This window comes from Corvus brachyrhynchos, unplaced genomic scaffold (assembly GCF_000691975.1).
Source record: "Corvus brachyrhynchos isolate BGI_N302 unplaced genomic scaffold, ASM69197v1 scaffold220, whole genome shotgun sequence".
NCBI lineage: Eukaryota > Metazoa > Chordata > Aves > Passeriformes > Corvidae > Corvus > Corvus brachyrhynchos.
Window position 1 is genome coordinate 5,622,887 of NW_008236209.1, and position 11,493 is coordinate 5,634,379.

The 11,493-nt window shown below is 57.7% G+C and overlaps 1 protein-coding gene across 3 annotated transcripts; it reads right to left on the bottom strand.

The window, feature by feature from the left end:
* Nucleotides 1–170: 170 nt before the first annotated feature.
* ARR3 (arrestin 3) lies at nucleotides 171–8,222 on the bottom strand. Of its 3 annotated transcripts, XM_017742804.1 has the most exons (18): nucleotides 8,037–8,098; nucleotides 6,748–6,797; nucleotides 6,289–6,319; nucleotides 5,899–5,959; nucleotides 5,505–5,549; nucleotides 5,020–5,219; nucleotides 4,860–4,919; nucleotides 4,538–4,605; nucleotides 4,108–4,243; nucleotides 3,947–4,031; nucleotides 3,768–3,840; nucleotides 3,127–3,264; nucleotides 2,607–2,690; nucleotides 2,320–2,343; nucleotides 2,190–2,242; nucleotides 1,730–1,739; nucleotides 907–909; nucleotides 171–622 (listed from the first exon to the last, which is right to left on the bottom strand). In XM_017742804.1, the coding sequence occupies exons 2-18, from the start codon at nucleotides 6,762–6,764 to the stop codon at nucleotides 523–525; spliced, it is 1,188 nt and encodes a 395-aa protein (XP_017598293.1). In that variant the 5' UTR covers nucleotides 6,765–6,797; nucleotides 8,037–8,098; the 3' UTR covers nucleotides 171–522. The 3 variants fall into 3 exon arrangements, with proteins under 3 accessions (XP_017598293.1, XP_017598297.1, XP_017598292.1); XM_017742808.1 differs by lacking the exon at nucleotides 907–909 and having other exon boundaries at nucleotides 8,037–8,210; XM_017742803.1 differs by lacking the exons at nucleotides 171–622; nucleotides 907–909; nucleotides 1,730–1,739 and adding an exon at nucleotides 1,782–2,007 and having other exon boundaries at nucleotides 2,063–2,242; nucleotides 8,037–8,222.
* Nucleotides 8,223–11,493: the final 3,271 nt, after the last annotated feature.

Consider the following 11,493-nt stretch of genomic DNA (forward strand, 5'->3'; position numbering starts at 1 on the left):
GAATGGGTCTGGCTGTACCAGGGATGGTTGTACCGGGATGTACCAGCTGAAGCGTGGATGGGCCCGGCTGTAGCAGGGATGGGCCCAGCCGGGACTGGCTCCACCAGGTCCTGCATCACCTCATCTGCCCCTGCACAGGATGCTCCCCCCCAGGCACAACACGGAGCCTGCACCGGGCCACCGGGTGGGTTTATTGGTATCAGTGTCACAGAGCTGTGCACAGCACGGGCAGGTGACAGCCACGCTGGTGATGCACTCGACTGGGGCCATCGCACCCGCCCTGTCCCTGTGCTGGTACCCATGGGAACAGGGAACACCGTGGGGCTTTCCAGCGTGGTGGGCCCGGGATGAGCTGCAGCAGCTCTCACCACCACTACCAGGGCTTGGAGTGGGTGCCGGGGGCCTGGGGAGGAAGGGGGACCTATGGCGACTGTGAGGGGCTGAGGGGGCTGTGCCAAGTGTGGCACAGTGGGGACACTACAGGTGGCTGCAGCCCAGACTGGGGCGTGGGGGGCTGGCAGCTTAACTCTCCTCTTTCTCAGCTTCCTCCTTCTCATCTTCATCATCCTTCTCTCCCTTGAGCTTCTGGCGAGCAAATTCCTCAATGACAATGTCCTCCTCGCTGGAAGGGAGAGCAGAGCACAGTGAGCCCGCAGGAGGGGAAATCCCTGCTGAGCCCAAACCCTGCTCCTAATGGGACAACGCAGTGGCCACTCGGCCCTGTCACCCCCCAGGGAACACTCAGGTCACTGTGAGGCACAGCCTGGCCCCAGCACACAAACCCAGGCCCCATCACTGTGAGCCTGCATGACCAAGGAGCTGGGCCTGCAGCTTCTGGTGGTTTTTAAGACAATATTTTGCATTTCCAAGGGAAAAGAAGGAAAGGAAAACAAAGAGCTGAGTTACCTTCTGGAGAAAGGTGAGCAGCGAGTGACAGCAAGGGAGAGCATAAAGTGAAAAGTAGGGGAGAAAACAGAAAAAAGAAGTCAGCAAAAGAGATTCCAAAAGCTTGGAAATGTGAAATGATTTGGCAAAACCTACATGGAGCCATGGTGGGTACAGACCAAGAGATTTGCATGACAGAAGTTTAAATAGTCTCACTGAGCTGGGAAAAGGATGGTGTGAAAGGGATAGGTGTGAAAGCCTGGAGCTGCAGCCTGGTTTTCCAGGCCCCAAATCCCAGTGCTCGTGTCCTGTTGCAGGGTGTAACCAGACCCGAAACCTTTGGGGTTTTACAAGGCAGGGCCGTGGCTGTCAGGAATGGATTTGGCACTGCAGCTTCCCAGCTGTGGCTTCAGACGGAATAAGCTGATGTGGGAGGAGAAGAGGCCTCTGGTGCTGGGGAATGGGCAGGGGCAGAGGGATGTGACTTCCAGCAGCCCAGGGATCTCTGTGTGGGGACCAAGACCATGGGGATATTGGGTCCAGTGGCGGCATTTGTGGCTGGAAGACACTGCCAGCAGATTTTGAGGGACAGGGCAAGGCCTGGGCTTGCAGCTGCTGTGGTGGCAGCAAGAGTTGTTGTCAAATAAGCCCTGGAAGTTTGCAGAACACATCCCAATCCTAGGATTTGATCCCTCCTGCTGCCTCTGGGAGTGGCTGCTGTGACGCAGGCTCAGGGCTTTGAGATCTGGGTGGTTTAATCCAAGGATGTAACCTCAAGCTGGAATGTCACATCCATCTGTGATGGATCTGTGTGGTTTGTGTGTTAGAGGGAACGTCTCTTTACCTGGGCTTAGCTGTACTCCAGTGAAAAGCACAGGGAGAAAGGGATGGGGAGAGAAAAGTTGTGCAGGTTAATACAGAAAGGACATTTCAACTAACAGCTCTCCTTTGTTCTTGTGTGTTTTCCTGGAAAGAGGAACACTGGGAAGGGTGCTATGGGGAAGACATCTCCCACCCTGCTCCAGGACACAGGGTGGGTGCAGCACAGCTGGGAAAACTGCTCCCACCCCGCTCCAGGACAGCTGGACAGCTGTGCCCATCCCCTGGGAAAACTGCTCCCACCCCGCTCCAGGACAGCTGGACAGCTGTGCCCATCCCCTGGGAAAACTGCTCCCACCCCGCTCCAGGACAGCTGGAGCTGTGCCCATCCCAGAGAGGGCAGAGCAGGGCCCTTGGCAGCTTCCCCCTGAACCAGAAGTGCCTCTTCCCCACTGATTTTCGGCAGCATCCCACACACAACTCACTGTCTTCAGGCTTCGGGTGCATGAGGATGACGGGCATCTCCACCCCAACATCACTGGAAGGAAAAGCAGCTCAGTCAAGGATCCTGCCCAGCACAGCCCCGTGCTCAGCCCCACAGGCAGCCCCCCTTACCTGGCAGTGAGATCCCCCAGAATGCTGTGGCAGCAGGAGAGAAGGGACAGAAATGAGCCAAGGCAGAGGAGGGGAGGTGTTAGATTGTGCTTTATAATGAGGTGGAAGATGGTTGATAATAGGGGTGGTGGGGTGGGGGTCAGAGAGCAGCCCAGTGCCCGCAGGGGAGCAGGGCAGGGATGAGGGGGCCCATGGTGTGAGTCCTCTCTCATTTCCCCAGGGTACAAAATCCCCCCCAGCACAGCCCAAGATGATGATCCCTGATTCCCATGCCCACAGAGCCTCACCCTCCTCGGGACACCACCAGGTTGACCTTCACTTTGTAGGACACCAGGATGCCCAGCACCTCCTTGTCCATGCCAGGTCTCAGGCTGTGAAAAAGGCAGAGGGGAACAGTGAGGGGGCAGTGCTGCCTGCAGACCCCATCCACTCCGCCCTGGCAGTTCCCAGGATTTATCTGTGTCCTGCCCTACATAGGATGTGCTGGGGATTAGCAGGAGAGGAAAACAGGAGAAGAGAGGAGAGGGCACTTGGGTGAAGCCACAGAGCAGCTTCTGGAGGCCCCTTCCAAGATGAGGCCCAGCTCTGCAGAGGGATCCAGGAGCTTTGAACAACACTGGAGCTGGGAAGCTACATCTCTGCTATGGGATGGAGAGGTGAGTCTGTGACAGTGTCACAAAACGCCTACATTTTCCAGCTGGATGGGCTGGGCTCAGGGGCTCTTGGTGGGAGCCCAGAGCATCCTGAACAGGGGGAAGTGAGGGGAAGGTGGTGGTGGGGGGCAGGGGGAGCCCACACAGCCCTTACATGGTGGTGGAGGCCAGGTTGGTGTCCTCGTGCTTGAGTTTGCCATCAAGAGCGAGGCCTCGCTTCTGGCGGTTGGACGAGAGCAGGGGGGTCAACGAGTACGTTTTGGTGAAGGTGGAATTGGCGGCCACAGTCTCACTGGAAGGGTGGGAGAGGAGAGCTCAGAGCCAGCCCCAGCCTCGGGGGGCTCAGCATCACAGCAGGCACCTGTGCAGGGCCAGCCCTGCCCTCCCACAGCTGCTGGGCCATTTCCTCCTTTCGTTCCCTCCTCTCTTTCCCCTCTACAACCACTTCTTTTTTCTCCCCGCCGCCTTTACTCCCTCCCTCCTCATTCTCAGCGGGGCAGAGGCTTTGTCTGGCCTCAAAAATGCAAAGTGAGGAGATGAAGAAGCCTGGGAGCAGCTGTGCACCTTCCCCAGGGACCTTCCCAGCCACCACCAGCTTGTGCTGGGGGGACGTTGTCCACAGCCTTCCCTCTCCTCTGCTTCCTCTGCACCTGCACTTCTAACCCAGAGATTTTTGCTGCTTGGTGTGGAACTGTGTCACATCCCCTCTCCCCATCACTCGCCCATCCTCCTCCTCCTTGTTTCTCTTCCTCCCTCTCAGAGATGCCACATCACCTCCAGCCCCTTGTCCCTTACTTTATCTCCTCGGTGCACACAGTCTTCATGTATTTATCCAGGGAATACAGGACCACGTCTGTGATCTGATCCACTGGGGACAGACAAGGAGGAGCCATGTTGGGGACGTGGCAGGGGCTCACAGTCCCCATCTCTGACAGTGATGGGTGCTGGGACATGCCCCTTCTTCCCCCTCTCACCTGCAATCTTAATTTTTTTCACAACCTTGTTGGTGGTGTTGTTGATGTTGACGGTCACATTGATGGGTTCTCCGTGGTAGTAGATCTGCAATGGGAAGAGGCTCAGTGATGTGACCAGAAATCCTGGTCCCTGGCCTTGGGGGGACAGTGTCCCTACTGACCTCCCTGTCCAGGGAAGCTTCGAGGTGCAGAGGCTTGTCTGACATCATGAACTGCCGGGTGGTCTCGGCTCTCGGGGCTGGCCCCGTCTTCGTCGGGGCGAACTGGACCTTGCGGATGATGAGGCGCACAGAGTTCCTGTGGGGACAAAGGTGGCACCCCCAGTGTCCCCCACAGCGTCAGCAAGGCCTTCAAGGGTGCACAGGGACTCTTTGGGGACATCATGGGGTCTCCAGCCAAAGGGTGCAGGTTTCAGCTGGCTCCTAGGACATGACACGGGGACCACTGCCCCAGTTTCAGGCAGACTTCCCCATCCAAGCACAGTACAGGCTGACAGAAGGTCCTCGGCCCGACCCCTGTCTGGTCACCCCAAAAAGATCCTGTGGTTTGGTTTTAGGGCCATGGAGCAGGAAAGGGATCCCCTGAAAATACCTTTTGTGAATTTTCTCCTCCAGATTTTCAGCACAAAATCCTTTGACCTCGAAGTCCACGCCACAGGCCTGGGGGAACATGTATGGTCACTGAGCGGGAGGGGCTCAGAGCTGCCTGAGCTTTAGGTTCCTTTCCTTCCTTCCTTCCTTCCTTCCTTCCTCCACTGCAAGGCCAGAGATCCTGGCGCTGACTCCGGCCATCCTCCCTTCCCACCCCTCACCCCATGGGCCATGAGAATCAATTCTCATTTTTAGCACCCCACAACTCAATCCCCTGCCAGGGAAGACAGTCCAGGGGACACAGGCTGGGGGCAGCAGTTCACCTTTCCCACATCATCTGGCCCGGGCTGGAGGGTGATGGAGCAGGGCAGGTTGGTGGCAATCTGGGCAGAGAGAGAAAAAAGGGAATAAAGGGCATGTCCAGAGCTGAACCCCAGTGACACCGTGGAGCCATGTGGCCGGGAGGGGCTGACCAGCCCCTACCTCAAAGGTGAAGGGGTAGGCGTTCTCCCCAAGCTTCTTCATCAGCTTCTCCTGCAGAGGAGTGAGGGTCTTGGGGGCCTGGTCCGGCACGGGCGGGTACAGCTGGGTGGTCAGCACGTAGATGTCCTTCCTGAAGGTCAGGCCGATCACATCGAGGTCATCGCGGCCGTAGCGGAAGGCGCAGGTCAGCGTCACATACACTGAGCCAGGGAGGAGGGGCAAGGGTGGGATGGAGGGAAGGCACAGGGGGTAAATAAAGAGGGAAGAAAAACTATTTCAAAAACTCTTCAACAGAAATGAGACTTCCCAGGACCTCAGACACTAAATATGAACAGGATCCCTTGTGTCCTTTGTTGCCATGGGCCCGAGGGACAACGAGCTGTAGGTGACCTGGAGCAGCTTTAACCTGAGCACAGTCCCAGGTTGCTGCTGACCTTTGAACCGGTTCCATCCCCTTCCCTCACGCTGTATTTCTGTATCAATACCTTTCCTGTCCTTTAGGTACTCCGGGTCGATCAGGCAGACACCATCTGCAAACAAGCAAAAGGAGAAGGACCGGTGAGCTCAGCTGCCTGGGAAGATCTTTGCTAAAACACAGCTTTTTAAACCCAAATAATCCACGTCGAAGGTGACTGAGAGGACCTGCTACCAAGGGGGATGGTGATGCCTCCTCCAGCATCTCCACCAGCAGCGTGGCTGGGTTGTTTTGCAAAGGGGCTTTGTCCCGTTCCCCACTACTCTTCCTAAGGATACTTGCAGGAAAACATGGCATTTGCTCCTGCTCCTCCTGCTCTACCAGCAGCCCCCAGCACTGGGACTGGTCTCCCCAGCCTCTCCTGCCTGTACTTCTCCCTCAGTGCTGGGCACAGCCCCACTCACCTACAGAGTCCACTGAATCCACATGATCCACAAAGTCTCTCTTCCCCAGGTAGAGGGAAAGCTGGAGGCAGCACATGGGGAAAGGGAGGGAGGAAACAAGATCGTGTTTGTCATTGAATTGGCCCAAATTTCAAAGCCCTGAGTTGTGTCGTGGGGTTTGTTACCAGGTTGGACCAGAATCACCTTTACGGGGTCCCATCAGAGTATTTTTTAATGTCTGTTTTGGGAAGCCAGTCCTGCAGTGACATCCTGGCAGGTCTGAGAATCAATCAGGTTTCAAAGGCAAGGCAGACCCAGCCTGGATCCTGTGGGTAGATCCAGCCTGGAGGGATCCCAGCACAGCCTAAACCTTGGGCTGGCCACACGAGGGGACAGGGCACACAGACTCACCTTGCTGTTGGGGCTGGTCTTCTTGAAAACCCTGTGGAGAAAACAGAGACGGATGTTTGGGAATGCCTTGGACAAGGCTGGATGGTGCACAGGGGGATGACGGACTGCCCTGCAAATGTGCTGCATCCCCAAGAGCCAGGGTGTTCTGTCCCTGGGGAATTCCATGTCCTGCAAATTCAGAGCCAAACCCACTTTGTGTAGCTACCCCAGGATGTGCTCCTGAGCTCAGGGTGACCATGCAGGAGTGGGTGGATTTTGTGTCTTAAGGACAAGTGAGAAAGACCAACACAACAGAGAAGGGGCTTTGTTGGCTCCATGACAGCTCCATGGGAGCTCACATTCCAGCCCCTGGGAACAGCAGCTGGGGGGAGCTTAGGTCTCACTTCCTCCCTCTGCTCCTGCCCTGCAGTGCCCTGCTCCATCCCAATTCCAGATAAATAAATCAATAAAGATACTTACTTTGCTCCGTCTGCCATTTTAAGTCAGCACAGGAATCTCCAGGTGGAAATCTGTGGGGAGAAACAGGGAAAGTGCTGGATGAGGTCCTGGGGAAGAGGCAGCCCCAGCCATGGCCACCATCCAACATCCTGCATGTCCCAACAAACTGCAGAGCCCTCGGGCTACGGTGCTGCCACCTTTGCACAGCTCAGGAGCTCCAGGTTTGGCTTTGGAGTGGCACACAGGAGCTGAGCCAGCTCCTTGTTCCAAGCCAAAAAGGTGATGGAGTGTGAGAGAAAAAGGGAGAGTGTTGCTCCAGAAAAGAGGGAGCACAGCGGTGATTCCCAATGGAGCAGGTTCAAAACTAGGAAAGGCAAGGAAATGAAAAAAAGGCCTTACAGAGTCTCAGTTATAAGAACTTTTCCGGTATGCTGGAAATTGTCAGTCATGGCTCAGTGGTAGGAATGGGCTTGTTTTGTCCTGTCATCCAGAGGAAAGTGAGGAAAACATAGGGAGAAAGGTCAAGGGAAGCTCAGCTGCCCCATGGAAAGAGGAGTCTTGGGGCACACAGTCCCTCCATCCCCATCCCTTTATGCTGGGAGTGGGGCCGGAGCTGCCCAGCCCTGCCCAAGCTCTACTGGCTCCCGCCTGTGTCCAGACAGAACCTGTAAAGATCCCACTGATCACCAGCTGATTCTCGGGATACTGGATGGGATGAGCTCAGCCTCTTAGGGATAGACAGCTCTGACACGAGCACAGCTTAAGCCCAGGCAGGATTTTAAGCCCCAGGGGCACGTGGACAGATTTTCCTCTGTACACAGCCACAGGAAAGCTGGTGAGAGAGAAGAAATGGCCATGGGGGTGAGGGGATGAGTCTCTTCCCCACGGGAAGACAAGGGAGTAGTCCCAAGCTCAGGATCTTTGAGGCCCTTGGGTGCTGTAGGATGTGAAGTTTGGGAATCCTCGCAGGGTGAGATGGTGCAAAGGGAGTGGGAGCAGAGCTTGGCCCCTTCCAGACTCTGGGAACTGGGGATGAGGCAATGAAAGGTGGAGGGGAGAAGAGCTCCTGCTCTACATCTCCCAAGCCCCAAAGAGGGGACTCGGACCCTCCCTGGCTGGGCTCAGCTGTCCCATACCACTATCCAACCCTTGTGCCATGTCCTTTGGCAACACTGGAATCCTTTTCGTCCACGTTTTTCAACCATAAACCACCCTCCTTCCAACCACAATCCAGCAGCAGTGTCCCTGCCCTGAGTGTTTTCCAAACCCTCAGAACCCCGGAGCACTGGCAGGGCCCAGGCAGCACTCACCTGGCAGGTGGATGGACAGACAGATGTTCTCCTCTTCCTCTCCCAGCACGTCCCAGTGCCACCCAGTCACTACGGGCTGCTCCCAGTCCTGCAGCTTCTTATATCCCCCCAGGCCGTCCCTCCCCTGGCATCTGATCTCACCCACTCAGCCCTGGCCAGGGGTGCAGGGCGGGTGTGTCTGTGTGTGAGGGCTCCGTGGGAGAGGGACTTGCGGGAAGAATCCTATTAGTTGATTAACTGGGGAGACGCTTCATGAGTAAGAGTGGGCTATAAATACATCTCTTGTTGGAGCCCTGGGAAAGCAGCTTAGGGGGATTGGCAAAGCGGGCTTAGGAGCAAGGTGATGGTAATTGAGGTAGAAGCTCTGCTCCTGGTGAGAAGGGGTGTGGATTCCCATAGGGGCTCTCTGCAGCTGCTCCCGTGGCAAGGGGAGATGGGCCGGGCCTGGGCATGGGGTTGGATGGAAATGGCAGAGAAGGAGGGACCGGCCTGGAGTTCTCCCTCCCTCACACACCTTCCTGGCTGGATAACAGATGGATGGAAGCACAAGCAGCTTCCTGCATGGCCAACATGCCCATGTGGTCAGTCACCTAGAGGTGACCTGCTGTGGCCCAGGGCACACAAGACACCCTCCCCACAAGACACTGTTGTACAAGATGATGGGGTGAAGGCAGGATTCACCCTCCCTGAACCATGAGGGAAGGACCAGCCACCCCTGGGGGGGGCACACAGAGCTGCCACTGTCCCCAGCACAGCCTGCCCAGGCCAGCATCATTTCGTAACTCCCAGGCTGGCCTGGCCTGACCCGATTAGCGCATCATTAACTCCAGGTTTGCTGCTGCAGAGAGAAGACTGTGGAAAGCCCAGAGTGGCTCTACCTTATGGCTGCCAGGCAAGAAGAATTCCCACTGCAACCCCATCCCAGCCACAGCCATTGTGTGGGATACCCCTCCCATGGGAACGGTCGTGGGACTGGCTCTAGGGATGGGGCACAAGGACAGCCCAGGGCAGCTACAAACTGCTCCAGCAAGGCCCCACTCATCCTCCTCACCCCCACCATCCCTCAAGCCCTTCCTTTGGGGCTGCGCTTGGTTCTGGCTCAGCCCCCAGAGCGGAGCACCAGGATCAGGATATCCCTGCTAGGAGCTGTGCCTCCTCCCAGGACCCTGCATCAGCTCAACAACCTCCATCACCTGGGTACCAACTGCCCCCAAACACAGCTCACCTGTTCCCCCATGGCCACTGGGAGCCACTGGGAGACACCCTGGCATGTCAGCCCCAGCAGCCCCACTGCCAGGGCTTTAGCTGCCAGCACACGTTCCCCAGGGCCGGGACCTGTGATCTCTTTAATTGCACACAGGAGAGCTGCTTAGGTTCCAGATTAACGGGCACTATTTCTGCTGCAGTCAGGGGGACACGTGAACTGTGACCTTCACACTGGCGGGTGAAAGAGGAAGAGGAGGAGGCAGCCCCACCTGGACACCCTCAGCCTGGTCAGGGCCCCCAGCACTGTGCCCAGGGCATCTAGTCCTGGGTTTTGTTTGTGGCTCTTCCTTACGCTCTCAATGAGGGCCCTGTGATAGGGGCCACTCCTCAGCTCTGCAGGGTCTGCACAGTGAGGTGAGGATGGAGAGCAGGGCTTGTCACGGGCCCCTTCCGCTCAGCCTAATCCACACTGGGTGGATTCAGCCCTGCCCAAGATGAGGACCAGATAATTCCCCTCCCCAAAACAGTGGGGAGATGGTCAGAGCCCACATCCCTTCCCACGTTCATGCCGTGCTCCAAACCAAGCACTGTGGAAGGAAGAGGGGTGCAAAATAATAGGGAAATGAAAGAGGCCTTCTTCCTTTTTCCTGTGTAAATGAATGGCCAGAGGTTCCTCTCATCTCCTTATCTCACCTCCGCTCCAGGTGCACGTACTGTGAAGCACAGCTCAAGGAGCCACTTCCAGAGGGGCAGGACACCAGTGGATGTGGGGCTGGTGTAGGGTGGGGGACGGCCTGCCTTCATCCTTCTGTCCCAAGGGACAGTGCCCTGGAGCGTCCTGCCTTCCCAGGGAAGGGCCATGGGGCTTCCTGCATCCACAGGCTCTGGAGGGAGCCTTGGTGCAGCCAGAGCCCCTCAGCAGTCTGGCCCCAGTGAACCCACGTTGTCCTCCCAACCTCACCTGTGCCCAGGTGCTGGCACAGCTCCCAGGTGCCTCTGGCACGGTCCCAGCTCCGCCTCTGGCACTGCACACCGCAGCCACCTTACATAAACACTCACAGCAGGCTCTGCTGATTTCCCAAAGCCCCTCAGAGCTCCAGGGCTTCCTCCCCTGATCCGGATTAAGCGGCGTGGATGGCATTAATCGGGAGACAGGCTACTCCGCACCTGCCAGGAATTACTGCCGTGCTGTTAAGCGAGGGGAGCGAGCAGCACTGGTGGGACTGGGGCTCCAGCAGGATGGGGGTCTCCAGCCCCACACAAAGCTGCCACCTCTGTGTATCCCCACGGCAGGGGCGGGGCAGAGTTGCACCTGCTGCTGTGTGACCAGAACCACCAGCCCAAAACCAAGCAGGTGGCCCAGCTTCTCACAGGCCTGGCCACAGGTTCCTCTCGAGGCTGGGAACGCAGGAGGAAGCCTCGCAGGGGGTTTTGGCACATCTGTGCTGGTGGGCTGGGGCAGGAGGGGGGGGCACCGTCCCTCCCCACAGCAGGTGCTGGGCAGAGTTGCACCTGCTGCTGTGTGACCAGAACCACCAGCCCAAAACCAAGCAGGTGGCCCAGCTTCTCACAGGCCTGGCCACAGGTTCCTCTCGAGGCTGGGAACGCAGGAGGAAGCCTCGCAGGGGGTTTTGGCACATCTGTGCTGGTGGGCTGGGGCAGGAGGGGGGGGCACCGTCCCTTTGCATTGGCCCAGGGCTGCAGGGATGTGCAGGGGTGCCAAGGGTGGTGGACAGCCAGGAGCGTGGCTTGGCTCCATCCTCATCCTCCTCCAGCAGGACTCTGATTCTCCAGAATCTCTATCCCCCTGGAGCTGCCAGGCACTTGGACAGAAGACGGTGGCTGCTGCTCATCTGTAATTAATTGCTGCTAATCACCCTGGCAGCTCGAGCCACCGCACGCGTGTGGCCCCGCTCCCGCCCGGCCACGAGGAATAAAAGCTCTGCGGCTGCACCCAGGAGCTGCGGTGCTGTCCGAACCCTGTCCTGCTGGGAAAAGTCTCCCTGCTTCCCGACCCCTACCCGGAAGCCCCTGACCCCCAATTCCCTCCCACCTGCAGGCAGGGCACACACAGGTGGGGTGACATGAGTGCCACTGTGGGTGCCCGGTGCCCGCAGCAGCTCTGTCTCTCTCTGCCAAGGGCAGAGCTCGGCCCCAACGCAGGCAGCAGGTCCCCAGGAGTGGGCCGCCCAACCCATGCCCACCGCCCCAAACACATTTCAGCAGCTTTCTGCCTTCCTGCACCACTGGC